At 40.4% G+C, this 22,466-nt stretch overlaps 1 protein-coding gene across 5 annotated transcripts in view; it reads left to right on the plus strand.

Moving 5' to 3' along the window:
• Positions 1-22,466, plus strand: part of TBXAS1 (thromboxane A synthase 1) — a 233,624-nt gene that overhangs the window by 119,040 nt on the left and 92,118 nt on the right. For all 5 annotated transcript variants that reach the window (XM_030478710.1, XM_030478708.1, XM_030478712.1 and 2 more), the window contains 2 exons: positions 13,324-13,440; positions 20,751-20,839. In XM_030478710.1, coding sequence (XP_030334570.1) covers positions 13,324-13,440; positions 20,751-20,839 — 206 coding nt within the window. The remainder of the gene's footprint in view (positions 1-13,323; positions 13,441-20,750; positions 20,840-22,466) is intronic.

Raw genomic sequence — 22,466 nt, forward strand, 5'->3', positions numbered from 1 at the left:
TAAGCAGTGATAGATATATATAGGAATCAGGAAACAACTATCCTGCAGCAAAATAAAAGGATTGTTGGTCACCATTAATTATTTACTCCTGCCACTGTCTTCTGACTCATCTTAAGCAATAGAAACTAAAATAACTACATTCTTTACTGAAATAATGTCCCATTCTTCTTCTTTTCCTTTCACACTTGCTCTTGCAGAAAAGGGTTTGGGGACATAAGCAGTAAAAACGAGAACTATCTTGCACTGTTCTCGTCTGCCTGATTAATTGTAAATTGAAGATACACAAGATACTCTTTTTTTCCCCTTTTCAAGGCAATTGCAAAGGACAGCTTCCCCATTTCCTTTTCCATTTTCAGTATCTGCATTTAGATGAAGCTAAAACTTCATTCTTGCACTTTTTATGTAGCTTTCCTAAAATAATTTGGAATAATACAACAATGGCTCAGAAACATTCCAGTTTAACCAGTTGTTGACCTTCAGTCACTTTTTAATGTCATCAGGACTATATTGGTATTTCATCAGTTCCAAAGAAACTGTATTGTAGCAAAATCAATGGTGATATCTATAATTAAAGTTGTCCAGTGTCTCTCATGACAATGTTTGCCTTTCAGTAGATTATCAGACTATAACTGCTTCAATTAATATTTTCCATTTAGAATTTTGCAGTCAAAATAGTCTCACTGTTTTGGAGAAGAAGCCTAAGGAAAAGAGAGGGTTATTTATCCATTGCGGGGAAAAATAAACCCAGTCTTTTTATTTGATTTTGGCTTTGTTCCCTCTAGTGTAAGGGTTGGATATAAAAACCACTTTGAAAATCTAACCAAACTGCTTAAGTTTATAAGCCCCTGAAGAATTTCAGTAAACACAGACTCAACAAAAATTATTAAAGAATAAGGAAACTCACTTGCTAGGATCACTCTCTGGTGACAGGGCTCTGCAGATCACTGACTTCAACAAGTTCTCATGTGAGCTTTATGTCTGAAGGTTGAGAATCCTGAGTTTGTGACCAATTAATTCACATGAAAGATTTTTTTTTTTTCTTTAATGTATAATATTAAAAACTTCCAGGACATTATTTTCTCTATTAATGTTACATTTGCAAAATCGAATAGAGATCCTGGGGGGAAATAGTACAGAATAACATAACTAAAGAATTGGGCCCATTTTGACATATGCCATAGGATACAAATACTGCACTTAGTCTAAGATTTTCAAACCTTTTAATGCTTGATTTTTCTCTCTGAATTTCCTCCTAAAGTAATCATAATTGACTGAAATATATGTCATCCTATATTGCCAGCATCAAGAATTAAAAAAAAAAAAATACTTTATGTGGCCCTTAATCTTTTCTGAGATTTGATTAGGAAATGTGTGGGAGATAGAAGTTTTGTGTTGTGGCTGATTTCAAAGAGTCAAAAGCTGAAATAATAATTAAAAGTTGATTAGAATATTTTGTCTTGAGTTGCAGCTTCTAATGTAAAGTCAAAGTTGTTTCAATTTGCAAAGCAAAGTTATTTTGTTCCAAAAAATATAGAACACGATATTTTGTTGGAGCTTTTCTCTAATTTTTCTTCCAGAAAGTCTGGAAAAACAAAATGATTTTGCAGTATTTCCAGTTCCTCTCAACTATGCGGCTTTATTTAAGTTTCTCTAACCAGCTCTGGTTTTAGTTTGTTTAATGTTTGATTTGAGTTTTTAGAGGGAACATCCTGTCTCTAATTGATGTTTCACCGTGTCAGATTAGATGTTCTCTGGATGCCCCAGCTGCTGGATGGCACAGCCTTGGTTTTTTCCCCCCTCAGTGGTCAAATGGAACAGCTCTTATTTCCTCACTTTTTTCAGCTGTTCCCTCGGCGCTCGTGGTAGCTTTTATAAATTGGCAATGCACAGTCAGTTTCGGCTGTAAGAACTTAGGATGGTCCCAGGGTTAGGATTTATTCTAAGTAAAAATTTCAGCATAGTTTTAGACATGATACAGGGGTTTATTTTCTCAGTTTCAAGATCCTTTTTATTTTTCAGGCTGTTGGATGCTGGGGGGGGGGGGGCGGATTCAGTGCAGACCTCAGATGTGGGAGAAGCAGCTGTGGAGATTCAAAATGAGTTCTTGTGATGTGGGAGCCCGTGGTGCACTGGCTGGCACTGGTGGTTGGAAACGATAACTCCTTCCTTTTCCCCTCTCCCACCCACCAGTAAAATTGGGCTTCGAAGTGCAGAGACTGATCACTCACAAAAAGGCTAGGTGTGTGCAATCAAGTGTGATGGCAATTTCACTGGTGCCATGATCTTCTAGAGAGAGAGACCTCCTCCTTCACATGGGAAGTCCCAGCAGGCAGGACTATGGCAGCCTCCACGCGAGTCTCACATTGCCTTTCTGTGTGTGTGCCTGGTTGTTGTGGGGTTAATACTCAGTGAAAGGTTGACACACACTCCTTCCCTGGGCACTCAATAGAAGAGATCTAAATCCCAAGTACTGCTCTGTCCTAGTGTGTGTTTTTTGAGCTTCCAGCTTGTCTACACCTGAAATGCTAATGCTGGCTTTTTGGGCAGCAGAAGAGGAGAGAATTTGAGATCTTACCTATCCCTCTAGTTTCATGTTTTGGTGACAGTGCAGTAAAACTGAGGCAATGGGGTGCTGAAACAGACCTGTTTTGCAAGAAAGGGATTGGTGAGCCCTGGGCTGGGGGCTCCAATCTGTGGGGTTTTTGCTTGTTTTTAGATTTTATCTTATCCTAGAACTCTTCAGATGACAGGATATGGTGATGTGCTTTATGCTTTATAATCTGCACTGCTTGCTATTACAAGCCTAATATGTTTGAGAAGGCAAAAGTAGCTGCCACTGTTAATTTATTTTGAATGAGGTACTTGCTGATACTCAGAGGAGCATTTTAGCTGCTCTCCTTGAAGAAATCAAGTGAGAGCGATGTGAGGAACCGGCTGGTTACAGGTTGTTTGGGAAGTAAGGCTATTTAACTGAAATTGCGAGCTCCAGGGAACTCATGATAAGTCCTGTAATATTATCTGTATGTGATAGGACTTTATTCTTGTTGAAATTGTGACAAACACTTAATTCTTGATGTGCTCAAATTAATTTGTGAGAGTCTGATGAACAAATGCTATTTCATATCAGCATGTTTTGACATGCTTTGATAAATTAGGATTTATTTTGTTACTTGATTGAAAACAGACGAATAACCACAAATACGAAACCTTGGAAGATAAAATCCTGAAAGTGTGCTATGCAACTACTTACAAAGTTTTATAGCCTAGCTCTTCTTGAGGGACAAATAAATGAGGAACGAAAGCAGCTACTACTATCAGGAAAATGCATTAGTGTTTTGACAGATAGATGTGGAGATCTTCATACATAAAGTTTGGTTTTTTTCCCTGATATGTAAATATACACTTAACGTAATTAGAAACAATTGTGAAGTAGCAATCAGGGAATTCAAATTCTTCAGTTAAGCGGGTATTGCAAATGTGATTTGTTGACAGCTTGTTGTACTGCCATTAGAGCTGACCTGGAATTTTCTTTCTGAACTACTTTTCAAAGGAAAACTAACATAAAAAGAGACATACTTGACCAGGGAATGCTCTGTCTCTGACTAGCAGCAGATGCTTAGAGAAAGAGCAGAAGAACAGAGCAAGTTCAGAGTCTTATTTCCTATAGAATAGCTCCCTAACATCTGACTGTCCATGGCTGATTTCCTGAGATGGAAGCTGCATCCATGTTTTAAATTTTTAATAGCCCTTTCCTTCCAGTAGTTTGATTTAAATAGCATCTTGAACCCATTTGTAAGTTTGAAAACCATGAGGAGTCCTCACAAGCAAACTTTTATTTGACTTTGTTTTCAAATTTTCATTTTGGCATTAGGGGAAAAAAGGTGAAATCCTTCCTTGAGTTGCTTTGCATGTATTGAAGATCATTGGTCTGAAGCACTGATTCCAAATGTTCTGTTTCAAATTATATAAATGACAGTTTGAAGTCTATTTTGTATATCAGGATGTTGTCACACAGGAAATGGGGTATTAACAATTTTTAGGTGTTACATGGTAAGCTGGAAGACTGGTAGAAACCCTTTGAAAAGACTCTCAGCTTTTGGTCATCATTTACTACTTACTTGTTTACTTTTAGTGTTTCTCAGTGCTTTGAGATTTTAAGTTAGACTGGCCTGTTTATAATTTTATTTCTATATTACAACATCTGAGTGAAGCAGGTCAAACCAAAATTGTCAATAAAATCTGGAATACATGAAAAAGTGTTATTTTTTCATATATACTCTTCTCTGAAGAAAAATTTTGCATACAAGTAATATTTTTAAACAAAGCCTCTGATATGCCTCCCCTTCGCTTGACTAGCTTGCTTCTGCTAGTGATCAGAAAGTCCTAAGCATTTAACTCTCATTTGAAGAGCTTATATTGAAAATACAGATTGCTCAGCCATGTGTAGTGCTTGGAAGTGCCTTGGAGCTGGTGATTTCAGCGCTAACATTTCTCAGGCACCTGCAATTCTTTTTCTAAGCATGGTCAGAAGCACTTTGGTGCCAAAGCACTTAGCAGTTTTGAGACCTACATTTTGTCCAACCTAGAAGACCTGTGAATATGAAGTTTCAAGAGGAGGTGGATCTCACTGGTACCTTTGAAACTGGCCAGTGGTTCAGGCTCTGAAGAAGATGGAGCAGCAGCAAATATATTCCTTTGAGTCACAGGAGAAGGTGGTGGAACTTCAATACAGTCCCCAGTGACAAGGGGAGCTGCGCAGAGTCCAAAAGAAAGGTTTTCATGCATTTTTCTGCTGGAAATCATTCCAAAGCATTCATATCTCTGGGAAGGGCCCTACCTAGCAAGCTATAGGAAATTCTTGGAGAAGATGCACTTGCAGCCTTATGGGTTGAAGCTATTCCACATTCCATGCAGTCCTTGACATTCATAGTAGAGAAGATAGTGAATCTCTGCAGCCTAATAGCGCAGTAATCAGGGAGGCCAAGTTCTCAGATACTACTGCAAAATGTTGCTAATCACAGAGGCCAAGGTTTCAGATACGACTGCAAAATATTAGTCTTGTATCTTTAATAACAGTTTTGTATAAACAAACCTTGGAGAGGAAGTGGGACTAAAGCCCTTTTCACAAGGGGAATGAATGCTGTAAGTCCAGTCGCAGTTCACTCCTAAGTGTTCCCTGGACAGGACAGGGGGGTTCAGGACTATCCCTCCCTGCACCTTCCCCTAGCCCGTACTCCTGCTGTGATGTTCTTTGCTTCCTCATTATTTTGTTTCCTTACTTCTCTTGCCATCCTTATCCACGGGAAGGAATTACAACTTCCCCCATGTATGAGTTTGGTTTCCTCAGTGACAGTATGAAAGTGACTTTCTTCACTTTTCATTTGAAAGAAAGGGAGCAATCCCTGATCACTACTGTAGTGGCCTTCCTTTTGAAGCACATTGTGTATTGATGCCTGTGAAAAGGCAGGTAGCAATGCCCTAGGGAGGCGTGGGACGCTTCCTGCATTGCTGTCATGGCAGCTTGGACAACTCTATGCTCAAGTGTGGTGAATTCTCTTCTGAGGTATCTAACTGCATACCCAAGGCATTTGGTTCAGGATTATGACAGGGTTCAGTAGCTGAGAGGACAGGCAGTGGGAGGCTGGGTAGTACTTATGATGTCTCAGTATTCTCCAGAATGTCCAAGGATGCTGCAGAGTTGTCTCTGAATGAGCAGATTATGGAATATGATGTTCCTGTGCAATGGAAAGATCTAGCCCAAGTTCTTATGGACATTGCCTGCCATTCCTATGTACATCAATGATTGAAAGCATGGGAATGTATCTGTAGCAGAAGTTATTTGGGACTGTTTTTCTCCAAATTATCTCTACAATCTGTAAAAGGAACCTTCTGATCCTAAACCTTTCCTCTAGGAAAAGTGTACGTAAACAGAGAAGCATTTATAGTCTTATGACTTTATCTGAAATTAAAAAGTCCAGTTACATCGGCCAAAAAGTAGATTTAAACATTGTGTTTAAAAACTGCTGCTCAGCACAGCAGAAATTGTGTATAGAGCACAGGTTCTCTAGTACCACCTGAATTTAATACCAAAACTCCAAATTAATTAACAATGAATACTTCTTTGTGTTGATTGTTTTGATCCCAAATATGCAAACTGACTGCCATATGCAAACTGGGATGGACTTAATTTTGATCTTGCTTACACCAACAAATGGAATGATGTGTGACTTGCAACAGTCTGGGTCAGACTGCAGGTGGCCATATGTGTTTATTTTAGCATTTATTAATGGTTATATTTACCTCATTGCAATGACTCGCTTTGGTTTCTATTGACAAAACCATGACTTAAGAGAATGTTTGTGAAGACAAGAACAGATGTTTCCAGGCTCGCCACAGAGAGGAAAAAAAGCCAGTATTTACTTGTAAGCTGGTGTTGGCGGTGCCATTTTTCCAATGAGTAATGATGAACAGTAGCTGTTAGTCAGTTGCTAAAGATCCTGACTTGACAACAAAAGAATGGGCTTGAATATACCTTTTTGTATAGTCTGATCTGTACAGTAGAGTGAAAGATGATTGCTGTAATCATTGAAACTAATTCTACCTTGTAACTTTTCTTTTGAAGTATCTTAATGACCAAGGAGAAACTAAAATCTTAATGAAATAGATAATGAAGAGAAAAATTTTGAAGTGATGGGACTGTAACATTTGTGTAAGCAACGTGGAAATAATAAACTACAGGGTATATGACATAAATGAACTCTGTTTTGTTTTTAACAACATGCAGCGCAGTGCTCTCATGGTTCAACAAGAAGCCACTACACATCTCTTTGAATGTCATGAATGCAGGAGAAGCTGAGCATGACTTTCCCTCTTACAGGACACCAAGCAAGTTTGAAGGAATATGCTGTATCAGTATACCAACAGGGAATTTTTAAAACTAATATATGGAGGCATCTTCTGCCTTCCCACTTTCATCATCAACTTACTGCAGGTTTTTAATGGTTTAGTAAGTGATCATGATCAACTTACTGCAGTTTTAGTAAGATGTATTCCTTGAGATAGCTCAAGGGCTTTTTTTCTGCAACTTTTTTAATAGGAAACATCATGTTGATCTGTAAGTGTCATGCCACTGACACTGGCTGGATGAAATACCATGAGAGCAATTCATGGGCCTACTGGTTCCACCTGCTGGCTGAACTGCTGGTGGTGACTGTCAAGTAGTGTTGAGCAAGTAATCTTGTAAAAAGAGTTTACAAATAATTCCTGTCTGAGGTGTGGGGATAGAGTCTTGTCTTCATGCTACAAACTTTGTCTCTGTTCTTTCATTAACTTTCATTTCATTAAATTCAATTTAAAACTGTAATTTGTTAAGCATGATGGCAATATCTAATCACAGGTGTGTTTTTAGCAAGAGAAGGACAGCAACTCTCTTGGAAAATAAGATTATGAACGAAATAACCCACTGATGTGCCAGTGCTGCTGCCTGCTTGTCAATTCTGGAGCTCACCCAGGGAGAGAAAGCTTAGACTTGTTCCCCCTAGAATTATCACAGATACTGCATGGCATGCACAAGGGCTAGATGACCCCTTGCACTGGGAACATATGCCAAAAATTTACCCAAAAAGGGTAAGGGGTGGAGGTGGAGGGAACCCAGAGCTAGGCTTAGCCATGGATGCTGCAGTGTACATGGGTAGAGAAGAAAGGCTGGAGGTGAGAGGAGTGAATGGTGCTCATTAGCATGGGTTGTAGGATGAACGCTAGGGTGAGAGTTCAGGGGAGCATGGGCATGGGATTGAAGTTAAAGCTGGATCCTGCGAAGCCTGCAGGGCTAGAAGAAAGCTATGGACTTCCATGAAGCCAAATGGTGTTTGCTGGGTATTACTAATGCCGGAAAGTTTTGCAGTTACTGATAGAATTTTGAATTTGGGTGCTCTAGATCCTAGTTCCTTGTTTGGATCTCGCCAGGCTTTCAGTGCTGAGGGCTGGCTCCAGCAGAAGCAAGTCTTTTTTGATTGGTTTTGTTAGCACTAGGCTATGATTAAGTCTAAGATAACAAAGTTTATGAGATCCTGTTTTATGGAGTTTCATTTCGTGTTGTGTTGTCAAAGCATGTGGAGTAGATTAGCAGCTAGTTCTATGGAGGTGAATGGTTTATATTGTAGGTTTCAGAGCTAGTAGGTTTTTAAAGGTCTTTAGAGGTGCCCTTTAGGTTCTTTGAAGATTCACCTATTTAGGATATTTTAAGAGTTTGTGGCTGCATTAACTTTATTCTGTTGGTTGCAAACCTTCATCTTATTTTTCTGTTAAAGTAAGAAGAGAAGTTTTCTGAGGGAGCATCATGTTGCTGTTACCCTTCCTCCTGCTCCAGGCAGTGATTGCTGACTGCCAGAGGTTCAGCCTAGCGTGCTAGTGACAAACTCATAAAAGGAGAAAATGACTTATGAATCCCACAAAGCTACAGTTATCACAGAATGGTTTGGGTTGGATGAACCTTAAAGATCATCTAGTTCCAACCCAGAGACAGGATATTAGTGCATGAGTAGGTCCTACAGATGTCCATATTGATATGCTTCTTAGCATGGTTTTGCCCTATATCGATCCCTCAGGCACGGTCTGAGCACAGTTCAGGAGGTGAACATGTACTATAAAGAGTTTGGATATGGCCATTCTCTTCGGGAAAGTGATGTAACCTCAGGGACAGGAGGTGTTCTGTACCACTTGGCCTCAGAGCCAGAGAAGAGTCACTTCCCTGAATTATTCAGTAGGACACAGCAAGCCAAATTGACTCAGGGACAAACAAGCTGATAAGTGGGTCTGAAGGGTCAGCCGAAGGAATAGCTTAAAAGGGAGGGAATTCTTGCATCAAGTTCAAAGATGCTGCTCATTTGCAAACATTATTTTGTTTTCTGTTTTAAAAGCACTGGTGTTTTAAAGGATTTGTTTGGAAGCAAATCCCTCCAATTTTCTTTGTTGTTTCTGATGGCTTGTCTGTGATTGTGGGAACTCAGTAGCACTTGCAGGTATGCTGCAGCAGATTGCCATGCTGCCAGTAGATTTCATGCAGCATTACTGTACCGCGGTCAGAAATGGTTGATTACACAAGAGAAGGAAGCACAGAGCAGTTGTCGAGTATTTAGATAATGCTAAATGGAATATGAGTCTGATTGCATTTGACTTAAAAGCAACCTCCTTCCCCACCTAAAAAACAAAATCCCACCCCTGAAAATATGAAAGCTATCTCCCATGGTAATTTTTTTAGTGATTTTTATAGGCTCAAGAGTTCTCAAACACAGCTAGTACTTTGTCCATTCAGAGAGAGCTGACACTTCATTTTTCACTAAGACACTTCAGGCTCATTCTCATACCAAATCCATTTTCATTCCTGCTATATGAACCTGTAACATAGGTTATGCAATTAGAAGGAAAGCGTTTGCAGAAATGATAAGGAAAATGTGATAAATGAAATCTGCTATATGCTGTCAGTCATGCTGATGCTATTCCAATAAACACAAACATGTCTTTTTGTATCCAGCTTAAAGAGACAGAGTAAAGTGATTCATGGCCAAAATTGTCTTTCCTTCCTTGCAGCATTTATGTGTATATAATAGTAGACAAACCAAAATATGTTAAGGGATCATTATTGATATAGGGTAGAGTGCTAAAAAGTCAATGCTATGGTTAGCATTGTAGTTATATCATTAGAGTTAATGTACTTTTTGTTCAGTAACTGGGCCTCTCTCTGTGAATGAGCTATATACAGTCTTTATGCAATTAGGAGCATTTTTTAGGGTGAATGTTTGGTTTTAGGAAGGAGTTTTGCTTTCAAGGCAAATGCAGTCAGATTTATATCACATCTGTTATTATCTAAGTGGAGCCTTGTCTTCCAGAGGAGATTTATCTTATAGAGTGCACAGATTGGGCAGCCTTCAATTTAGGAGTGGATACAAAATACTTTTCCAAGTGTTGCTCTATAATTTTTTCCTTTTTTGTCTTTTCTGTACACTATTCAAACCTTGCTTGGAAGACAAAATTAGTCATTTCTTTGTGGGAAATATGATTCTGCTCTTTCTCTGTAGTTTCTGAGTGCCTCAGAAATGTTAATGTATCATTAACAGTTCTGAGGAGGTGATGTGATATCTCCACTTTATAAATCAAGAGTGAAGGTTGGTGGTTGAAGCACAGCCCTGAGAACATTTGCTAATTTGGGGACCCCATTCAGTGACCCAATTTCTTGGAATAATTCATTTTGTGTGATCAAGGCACCTTCCCTGTAGTTGATTTTAGTGGCATTATTGCTCAGGACCTCTGCAATCTGGGCCTTAGTACTTGAAACAGAAGACCAAAGATATAAAGAGTACTTATTTGGTGACCAGCTCAAGATTTAGTGTAAAGGGCTTCCCTAGCAGCACACAAGAACTGTGGAGCAGAGGCTAGCATACAGTACTTTCTTCAAGGATGATCCTCATTTCCAGTTGTCCAGAGCCTCTTTCTTCCTATTCTACTATGCCTTTGAATACCTGTAACAAATGAAGCAGTGCTCCAATGACTGATGGTCTCTATAGCCACACTTCTGATTCTCAGGACAGATACCTGCTGAGAAGTTAGAAAACTGATCATTTATTTAAAGAGGATGCTCAGAGAAAACAGTCCAAACCACTTCAGCTTTGACAGCGTGTCCCAAGTTTTCCCTGTTATTGCATGAAATAGGACAGTCTAACTTTCAAATGTGCCCATGTTTTATCTTACTGTAGTCATCTGATGAGAGTACCTGAGCTAATTTCTTTCTCCAGCGTAATATGCTGATATTCACTCTTCTACTTGAAAACAGCTCATCTTTGCTCAAAACTGGTCTGTAGTGTCAGCTGAGTGACATTCGTTTACTGCACTGGATGATGTTGCTGAGAAGTAAAACTATCCCATTAGCCTATTTGCAGTATAAAATAGGCTTCTGCATTTTACAAGCTTATGCAGTGTGGTGAGATTCTGGCAAGTGTAAAGGAAAAAGGTGTTAAGGAGAGCTGGCAGCTCCTTAAAGAAAAGATATTAAGTGCAAACTTCCAATAAGGAGGAAAGTTAAGGAAGTGCAGTAGAAGACCAGTGTAGCTAAACTGTAAGCTCTTCATGGCCCCTGAAGAGAATGTTTTTTACAGAGTGGGAATTGGTCAGATTTCCAAGAACAAGGATAAAAAAAATTAGCATGTAGGGACAATAAAATTGCGAGTCTCGAGACACAAAATGAGATTAAAGTATCCAGGTGTGTAACAGGTGGTAAGGACTCATTTTTCATGTACATTAGTAATGAAAGAAAGACTGAAATAAAATGTTAGAGGGTGAAAGAGATCAACAGATGGCATTGGGAAGGCCATAGTGTCTTTGGTTTGTTTGGGTCTTTCCCAGTAAAGTGGATACTGCTGCTACTGATAACATGGGAGACTATGCTGCCTCTGCTACCCTGGGCAAGTGGGCAGGGGCCTGGGTGCCAGAAGATCTCACATGTGCAAATGAGTGTCTCTTTGCAGCCTGATATCTACAAAAGTGTACACCTTCCACCCCCCACCCACCAATTTTAGGGCGGTTTGTCTGGAGGACATTGCTGTAGAATACCTGAAATACTGATTGAAGGTGACTTGGAAAGTGCTTGGGAACAGTCCACTGTTGGAAGGCAACCATGAGGTGGAAGAATCCCAGAAGTGGCTTCTTTGCAAGTGCTATTATGTACTTTTGTTATTGGGTTAGACGATGGCACTGAGTATGATAACAGTTTATGCAGAAGGCACTAAGTTGTTAAGGATGAATGACACTATGAAAGAAAGGGCCACAACTAAAAGTGATCTTGATTAGTTGGAGAAGTAATCATGAAAAGAATGGTCACAGTTCAACAATGACATGTTCTATATATGACTCTTAGGAATAACCAACTTTGGTGATAGAGGCTGGGGAATAACTTCTATGGGAGTAATTATTCAGAAAAGAAGTCTGAGACTTGCAGGGAACCACAAGTCAGTATGAGTTGACATCGTCATACTGTGGTATGCATATTTCAGGGTGAATAGAAACAAATATAGCCTGCAGAACTCATGAAAAAAAATTCATCTGTGCTAAGAATACCATGTCAAGCCACAGAGACTGTACCTTGAGAAAGATGTAAATCAACAAGATTATGCAGAGGGACAGCAACAAGGCTGAACAAACAGTCCAGATAACATGACTGATAAGTATGTATTGAGCAAATTGGTGTTATTTGGGGCAGATGGCAGAATATAATTAGTAGTTATTATATCCTTCAGTACATATGGGCTGCTGGAAAGAGGGAGAGAATGACCTGTTTTCTGTGCCTGTGATAGCACAAAGGCTAAAGACCATAAGTTCCAGCAAGAGAGATGATGCTACTATGGAAAGAGTAGTCAAGCACTGGAAGAGTTTACCTGGGGACATTATTGAATCTCCATTGTTGGAGGTCTTCAAGAACAATTGGGAAACACCCTCTGGCAATAATACATGTTGTGGTAGATTCTGCTATGGGGCTGGGCATCTTCTGATGTCTATTCCAGGCATAATTGCATCATTTTCTGACGTGCTTTGTCTTCCATCTTGTTTTCCACCTTTTATTTCTTGGTGATACCACTGTTCTATGGATAGGGATTTCTTAGTTGGTTGCAGGGGATTAAAACTTAGCAAACCATAGCAGTCATCTTGGTACAGAACTCCATGGGCAGTACTTTAAACTACTATGTTTGGCTGACTACTGAAGCTATAAGGGTTCCAACTTCTATCCCCCCAACTTCTTAGTGAGAGTGTTCCTTATAGACAGAGTAAGGCCTGGGACTTGCTTTCTAATCAACATATTTTCTGAAGACTTTTAAAATGCATGTAACAGTTTGACATACCAGCTGTCACCAGAAATCGTGTCCCCCACCGACACCCGCGTGTGGTGTGTTGGCACTCATGTCACATGGAGAGGGAGTGTTGACAGGTCCTCTTGCTAGTCACCTTAGAAAGGGAGGAAAGAAGCCAGGGTTCAGCAAAGGAGAACTGGCAGTCGCGGGAGAACACTAGGAATGGCAGAACCAGAACAGTCTGGGCAAGAAGTTACTGGACTGGCCCAGGGCTTTTACATTTCCAAGAGGAAATGCATTCAGCAAAAGAGAAATTTTCTTCAGCCTCATCCATGTTTAGTTTGGTGCTTGAGATTGATTTGAACCTCTCTTTTGCCATGGGACAGCAGTGCAACACCATTCATGGTCAATCTTTCCAACCTACAGAGTCTTGAGTAGCACTAGTTGCATTTGTGTTAAAACTGAATTATGTTTTCTTTTGACTTAGAAGCCAAACTTGATTTCCAAGCCAATGCTTGACAGCATCCTTTGTCTTCGTGATGACAGATGGAAGTATGTGCGGAGCCTCCTGACCCCAGCCTTCAGCGATACCAAACTGAAAGAGGTAAGGTGTAGACCATGCTGCTTTCATAATTTATAAGACATAATAATTTTCTTTTGTGCAGGCATATGCTTTATATAGGTCCATATTAAGGATAGGTAAAACCTGCTTATTTTGTACCAGTTTATTTAGACCTTAAGGGCACATGCAATGGAGTATACGTACAGCATGGTCCATGTCATAGACTGGTGAAAATCAGAATAGATCATCTGATTTGATCTTCTGTCTTTATATAAACCAGTTTGCCCATAAAAGCATAGCAAACTCAAAAAGGACCCTTACACCTTCCTCCTCCCTGCCCTGTTAGGAGTAAGCTAAAGTATGGGAAAGGTTATTGCTCCCAGATGGGACATAGCTTTTTGTGATTTGCAGAGTCAGCAGCTCTCACGTTAACACAGAAACTGCTGTCAGTCTATTTTCATTTCTCCATCTTCTCCCCCCCGCTCCTCCTTTAATTCTTTAATCCTTTCATATAATAAAATAAGTCACTGGAACAAAATGTCATTGCCAGATAAATACCTCTGACTGAAAATAAATGTCTCCATGCTGACCTGCTGCTAATTTCCTATAAATGTCTCAGCATTTACTTAGCCATGGGAACCTATTACCCAGTAACAAAGTCCTATTCCAGTGACACGATATCTCTTAATTAAACGCAGATAAATGATTGACTGGTTAAAGTCTTCTTTCAAGGGGAAAAATAAAGAAAACCAAAAACACAACAAAAAAACCACCTATTCCTTTATATATTTTACTCTGAAAGGAAACCATGCCTCACTCCTGTGCCCAGTCCTGGGCTGTAAAATTTTCCACTGGGCAGACGCTTGTGTTGTTTTGACATGCCGCTGTTGAAATCCACAGTAACATCTAAATGTGTCTGGCTCTCCCAGCTCTATAGACAGCGGTCGCTTAGCAACGCCGGCTGTCACCTCCTTATTATGGTAAATTCTAATTGGGCACCAGCCTGGCGGAGGTGCTGATTAATCACGACTGACAATGCCATTGGTTATGCACCCTGACATTTGCTCTGTCCCCGGCTCCATCATGAAATTTTAGCGAGGCAAGGATGTTTAAATATGCAAGCGATTAGTTGCTCGTGGCGTGGTGGGGACAGGAGAGTTTTGCATTTTCTTAGAGGAAATTAATCTGCCTTCCTGCAGGTCATCGGCTCTTTGCAGGCGGACTAACAAAAGATAAAGCCATGCTCCCCTTGATTTGCGGAGAGCAACCTCTGCCGGCACCAGCCAGGCAACTTGACTAAAGAGAGCGCTGAGGGCAAGCGGGTGGAGGCTCTCAGTGTCGTGTTTTGGGGCTGGGAATGCACCGGTCTGCAGGGTTTGGCCAATTAAACCGGGACAGTAGGACAAGTCACGGTGCTCACTTCGCACTGCTTGGTGGTGGAGCTGCACATGGGAGTAATGGTAGGAGGTAAAATGGAGGGCTGGGTAGTGCCCAGTAGCTGTCCCACATGGAGAAATTGAGATCTTTGGAACTCTGTGCTGCCTCTTCCAACCTCTGTGGAAGGGGTGTGATTGTGCAAGGTGACCTGGAAATGGTCACTTTCTTCTCTCAATCTACAGGAAGTGGGAAAATGAGTGGGGAATGTCTCTCAGAAAGTCTCAACTTTGTTCCTCTAATCGGTGTCTTCACCAGAAGACTGTCCAGCCCTACACAGAGAGACACTTGCAGAAAGTCCATGTGAGCTTAACAACCTCTTTTTAATGGGTGCACTCAGCCTTGCATTTCATTTTCTACCCAAATACATCAGCAGTCCTGGGATTTGAACTTAATGCAACTTAAGTCCTTGCCCATGTGCTTCTCTTGCTGTTGCTTAATTTAGGAGCCATACCAACACTTTTCAAAGGAAATCAATGCTCATTAATTATGATCTCACTTTTTAACTCTCCCATATTTAGTACTCTCTCAGAGCCTCTACAACAGCATATACCGTGTTCTAGTATTGGCTATACTAGAGAGTATTCTGAATTATGTAGAAGACATCTTGTTTATAACAAACTCTTCCTCCCTACCTCAAAGGAGTTACAAATAAGCTAGTTTGGGTATGAATCATTGCATAAGAACCTGGATGTGTTGTTTTATGTATATTTATAAATACTGCTAGATACAGCCGTCCTTCCTTCTCCTAAGACGTTGATTCCTTTGCCATGGAGATCTGAGTTCTGACAAAACCTCACACCAAAGTCTTCCTCTCTGTTCACTCTGGATGTCTGCCTTCCCTATGCAAACTCCCCAGTGATGCTGGAGAGACTGCAGACCTCCCGAATGGCTTTGGAGAGTAGTTTCTTTTGGCACTTCAGTCGTTATTGCCACTCTAAACACAGACTTTTCTGTCTGGATGCTCTGAGAAAACTGGGAGCTATTAGCCTGTGACAGAGCAATAAATGTTAACAACTCCTTGTGCTCCCCGTAGCAATCACTTCAGATAAAAGATGCACTGAGGGGAGTGTAGGTTCCTGATGTCTCCATTTCAGAAACACAAGAATCTACTAGTAGGCCGAAGGACAGCTTCAGCACTAGCAAGAACAAGAGGGCAGTCATCCACTCTTTGGCCTGGCTGCTGGAAGACAAAACGCAAGACAGAGCTAATGTATGTTGGTAAGGTTTGACCTGCAGTGCCCCAAAGACTCATGAAGCTGCTGTGGCTGGGGACAGAGGCGTACTTTGCCCCTGTCAGTGGGTGAAGTGGTGTAGTGGTGTACAAAGTGGAAGTGGTGTAGTGTCACTGAGAAGTTCACTGAGCTTGAGGAATTTCCCCTTAGTTTACCAAAAATCTCCAACAGACAGTCACCAAACGAGGAAAAGTTGATCCCAGAAATTTTGAAGTTTACAAAGTTATGAACAGTTAACTGAAACTGGAGGTTATAGAGCTGTTGGGTAGCCAGTATAGTGATTGCTGTGTGTATGCAGAGAGTTGTTTTCTTACCATTTTTCAGGATTTTCTGGCATCTCCAGTTCTCTGTGTCTCTTCAATTTCTCTTTAAAAGCTGTGTACTGTTTCATTGTTGCTTTTGTAGATTTCTATACATTGTGTGTTCTCCCTTTTTAATTTCCTGTTCTAACGAGTATGTAAAGATTAGTAAAGCAGTCTACTCCAACTGAAGGAAAGTTTGGCTTCAGATAACATTAAAATCAAATGTTGTAGTGGTGAGCAGAGTGTAAATCGTTAGACTTCTAAGCTTGATCCTGCAGTAATATTTGGTAGCATCCCACGTGAGATGCCACTGGAGTTGGTAGCAGATCCGATTATAAGCCTTTTTCAGTAAGACCCCTGAGTGGACCTCATAGTGCCATTGCTATGGGAGCACTAAGAATTAGAAGTGAGAGATAGGAGGCAGGAGACCCAAGAAGTTTCACTCCAGCTCTGCCATTGACTGCCCATACATGATCTGGCAGAAACTATTTAAATTCTCTGTACATGAAACAACTTTCATCTGTTCAATGGGAATAATATCAACCACTGGAAGTTGATCCAACATGTAATTCATGAGGAATTGGTGAAGTAAAATACCTGAAGGCCCTTAAGTAAAAGTTGCATTTCCTGGTGTTCCTGTCACGCTCTCCTAGGCTATGACGTATTGAAACAAGTTGATATGTTAGTAACCTTGCTGTACCAAACTTGATTCCCTATTTAGTATTTCTTATATTTTTTCCTCTTCTTTTTGCTGTGGTGCCTGTGATGATCCTGCAGTTCTGGACCCCTTGTCAGACTTGATAAATAGCTTTGCTCTCTTTTACAGCCAACACCAGCAGAAAACCTATTGATTTTTATTTATTCTGATGGTGCTGCAGTAGTCTTGTCATCTCCTATTAGTATGCTGGGAATCCTCTCCTCCATTAACCAACCATTAAAACAAAACAGAACACTAAAATTAAAGAAGAGGGCACAGCATAACGTAGCATTGTTCTAAATAACCTGTGAAGTGGAGTTTGTGTGAGGCATTTTCTTTCAAACAAAGAGAGGCACAAAGCAGAACTTGTGATAACATGGCAGAACAGTGTGGGAGAATCCTCCAGTGTCACTCTCGGGCATGTAGATCTTCCAGGTCCCACTAGGACATAAGATCTGACAGTTCAACCATTGAGGTTTCCTTGATTTGCTCTTAACTCTGCTTGTGCACATTGGTCAGAGGCATTTTGGAAGGGTCTCTGGAAATCGCTATTGTTAGTCAGCAGAGCAAGTGTGCTCACCTGAGACAAAGCAAAACATTAACATAAAAGCTGATACATGAAATGTGCATGTCCTTGAGCCACAAGTCAGTGTCTGGCTGAGTTGCTCACTTTGGTGAGTTGTGCCCATGAATATCAGGGCCCCACATTGACGTGATGGAAACAAATCCTTTCACAAACATCATCCTGACATTCTGCTTTTTTTCTGGTTTTAGTCAGGGACTTAAAGCAATTCTTGTGTTAGGGATACATCCTTTTTTCTTCTCCTTCTTTCATGTTTCATCCCATCTGTGGCACAAGAGACCCAACACAACTTCTGCATACTGCACATGAATAGTAAAATCTCCAGTGTGTCTGCCTACAGATAATATGACCTAGACTTCTACTTCCTAGTTTGGGTGCTAATAATAAAGGGAATAACAATAGTGAATACTGAGAACCACATGTAACTAGAGGAACGTGACTGATGCCTTTGAACAGTGCAAACATCCCCATGCACTGTGCGTATGCAGAATCAAAAACTAATTGTTGTTATGTGCCAAATAGCATATTGGCAGGATTTATATAGCAAAGCCCCTGGCATCATGAAAACCCTAACCCCAAATGCTCTTCTTTGGCAGAAAGAAAGAAATTTGGACTCTGGGCTACTCTTGCTATTAGATAACTGGCAGATGAAATATTTACAGGGACCATATTGTTTAGATTTTTCTTCATCCTGTTACTCTCAGCCAGTCTGAGCACAGAGCAGCTGGGGTTTGTTTACCCACCAAGAGCTGAATTTCAGGCAGGTTATGCAGCTTTTATGTTCTGACTGGCAAATGAGAATGTATAGGAAGTTAGTGATACCCAAAGTAGTGCAGATCTACACGCCTGTTTCTGTGCCAGTTTTCAAAGTTTAGTATAGTTTATCACCCCCAACATTATTTTTCTTGACAATTGAACAAAGAGTTTAAAATGTTAAGGGACTTGAGAATGTTTCAATCTGTGGCCTTTGTAGTTAGCAGTCTTGGACTAATTTGTGTCCCTCAGGGGAATAAAAACCCAAACCCAACTCCAGGATTCCTGAGTTCAGATCCCCTGAGTACAGATCCCCTGTAGCTTTCACGTGCAAATAATTGTCTCATTGATATGACTCTGTCATATCATGCTAACAATAAATAAAATCCATGTGCCCCCTTTCCCAGTTTCCTGGTTAGATTTACTAATGAAAACATCTTATTGCTAGAAATGAATTGCAACACTATTTGAAAGGCTGGTGGAATGTGGAAAGTGCAGAGGCGCTGTGAGATGCCCTGGCCAGGTGTATGTGCCCTTGCCATCTCTGCCAGCTGTTGGAAAGCAATAGCAACCAGCTGGGTGGTTGCAGGTCTAGTGATGTGTTGAAGAATGAAAGAGAAAATAAGGCAGTAAAAGGAAAATCTGAAATGGCCACCATCTGTTTAGGAAGCATCATACCTGTTAAAGTACGGATTTTCATTTTGTTATCCTTGACTGGTTCAGTTCATTGGAGGGGCTGGACCCAGAGCTTGTAAAACATTTCAGCCTGGCTCAGTCTGTTGAACAGAAATGTGTTGATTTTGTTGAACAATTTGAGGAGAAGCTCACTGCAGGGGATCTTCTTTAGAAAGCCAAATGGGGAAGAAAACTGACACTTAATGTGGTGTGCACCTCCCAAACACATAACAGCTACTTCTACCGAATATTAATCTACTTTCAGAATTGTCTTGTGAGACAAAGCCCAAATCAATCCAGCTTTGAACTGAAATATAACAACCTGCTCCATCCCATACAGGTACGGGACATTGAGAGCAGCTAGACACATTCTTGACTCAGACTTCTGCCTTTGGAAAATATGCTGGATGCTCTCGCGTTGGCCTTTTGACTGTGTAAAGTCTTGCCCATGTGTTAGGATGGCTGTGTGCCTGTGCACAAAGTGTTATGCCAGTTTCACAGAGGTAGAAGTGCCAAGCAAAATGGACTTGGCTGGGCAGGCTGCATAGCTCTCAGAGTGTGCTGAGAGGCTGCAGTAAGTCTTTTTTGGTAACAAGAATGTCAGAGGAGTAGCACAAGTATGTTCTTATGTATGTTTGTTGACACCCATATGCTGAAGGAGGTTGTTCAGGAAAGAAAGGTAGGTTTCTGTGCCTACGTCTGCTGATGCTTGGCATAACTGTTGAGTGGTAATAAATTGTAGGCAGTAAGGATCTCTTGGCAGTATGGAGAAAGAGCCATAGCAGATGATGCTGTTAGGGTCATCCTGCCTCTGCCCCTGTAGTAGGTGTATTCAAGGCAAGTGCCTGATGCCTTTCAGATATAAAAAGTTCAAGAAAAAGAGAGAGACAGACCTTAACGAGGTCTAGATGATCATGACAACCTACGTCATGGTTTCCATGAAGCACTAAAGAGGAGACTATTGCACTGTTAGCTACACCCGAGCTAACATGTGGTTAAGTGTACTTGACCATTATGTGTCAGTGACTGGAAAAAAACGTTACCTGAATAAATGAATGTTAATGTCCATTTATTGTCATCGCAACTCCAGAAAACCTTTTCCTCAGATAGCAATAGCAGTTTGCCCTCCGCAACTTGCAGTGGTATACATGGTATTTTTCTAATGTACAATTAAATTTCTCAAAAGGGGGGGACAGCAGGTTGGAAATGCTAGGCCTCTGATGCTAATATCTTTACAGGATTATGAGACTATGGAAAATATTATTCCTTCTGTCCTGGACCATATGTAACCTAAATGTAATATACTGTAAATATGGATTGTGATAAACCATCAGGTGGCAGAGGAAATGACTAAAAAGAGAGGGGGATATTTTTGCTTGATAGCTCTTTGTGTGTATAGCCAGAGAAGGGCAAGAACCAAAGGCCAGATAAGTGACAGGGCTTCTCCTACTTAAGCCCAGAGCTGGAGAAGGGCATCCCTGTAATGTATAGGTTTATTTTTAGCAGACAGTCCTAAAATTTCATCTTACCTGTACAAAAGTGCGTAAGCAGACCTGCAGAGGATCCTGAGAGCTCCATCCCATCTACTGGATAAAACTAATTTAGAATAATTGATTTATTTTTTTTTTTTTACCATTTTAATATTTTTCACAATGAAATGTGTTCCTTTCTAGATGACACCGCTAATAAACTGCGCCTGTGACGTCCTGCTGTGTAACTTGAAAGCCTATGCAGATTCTGGCAAAGCTTTTGATATCCAGAGGTATGTTCGACATGCCAGAAATTAGTAGCAGATTTAATTTAAAAAAAAAAAAAAAAAAGGGAGGAAAAAAAAAAGTCAACAGCTGCAGTTATTCTAAATATGCACTTACTGTACAAAAGATTTTTTTTTTCCCCCTCCCTCGCTTTTATGAGTGGAGATCATAGTTTAATAGGGGATGTATCTGATAGATGCCTTTTCTTCCTGGGGGCAGCCATTGCATACTTGAAAAGTAATTTTGGAAAAGCATCTAATGTATTTCTGGCTGTTGTTTAATGAAGTTTTAACAGCTGGAAGCAGAAAAGAAAGCTGCATCAGTCCCTGTCCAGTCTGCTTTCTACAGTCTGCCAATAATGTAAAAATATAGGAATTGATCTAGTATCAAATGCCTCCAGTCCATCACCCTCTTGTTTTTTTTATATGAGGTTTTTTGGGCACTTAATCATTCTTACCACATTCTTCCTAACCTCCTCTAATGGCACACTAGCCTTTTGTGAAACAATGGAATTGGTACTCCAGATGAGAATGCACCATTGATTTATAAAATGGCATTTTAATATTTTCCATACTGTGCTTTCTCCCATTTGTTATGCATTTAATATCCTACTATCTCTTTTCTTGTTGCTCTTTCATCACAGGTCTTCACTGAACTGTTCACAACACTGTCTAGTTCCTTCTCTGAGCAGATGCATTTCTTCTAGGACCCTGTATGGTGTAGGAGTAGTTCAGATGCGTTCTTTCTCACAGGTGCTATTTTGCATAAGCTTCATTTGCTGGTTTTGGTCAGCACCCTCTGAAGTTCTTTCTGAATTCCCCCAAACTGGAGCAGTGCAAATAATTTTTTCATCTAAAGAAATGCATATTTAGCCACAGTTCACCCATTTCTTTTCAAGTACCTGTGTACGTGTGCACACAAGCGTATGTGTGTCAAAGAGATCTCTTTATTAAACATCTGAAGAGATCCTATGAAACCTTGAGACATTTAACTTAGCCTGGTGCTCTGATGAAAATTGACCTTTTGAGTCCTTCTAGGCTTTTCCCTTTTTCCATTGGTCCTTTGTCTTTGCCTGGTCTTTTAGCTATTGATCCATGATAGGGTTTCACCTCTCAAGAGGCACTTTGGAAAAGACCTTTTGAAAGCATAAATGAATGATGTTGACCATCTCAGAGTATGATCTTCCAGTTGTTTTATCATACTATCATTTCAGCAGGTTTGACATACACAAATGTGATTCTCATTGGACTGCAGTTTCCCAGAATTGCCTGGGGAGCCATTTTTTGGAGATAAATACCTTATCTGCAACCTCCTGTCATCTTGTACGTTAGTTGTCTTTAGCCATTTTGTGTTTTGCCAGAAACTCAAAATTTAGGTTTTAAGCTTTTTCAGTACCTTGGAGAGGTAGATGATCAAGTGCTTCCGAAGTTATTGTTTTATTGCAGTGACCCCTCTTTTAACATTTCAGCTTCTAATAATGCTTTTTGTGTGTAAGAGTTGAAAACTCAGTCAAAAAGGAGTTACTTAGCTTTGCAATAGTGTTGTTATCTTCCATATCTGCTCCAGTGTCATCAGAATGACAGTGCCCAAAGATCATAGTTTAGAAATGCTGCTTCACAATATGTATACAGGATA

The sequence above is a fragment of the Strigops habroptila genome, chromosome 3 (assembly GCF_004027225.2).
Source record: "Strigops habroptila isolate Jane chromosome 3, bStrHab1.2.pri, whole genome shotgun sequence".
Lineage (NCBI taxonomy): Eukaryota > Metazoa > Chordata > Aves > Psittaciformes > Psittacidae > Strigops > Strigops habroptila.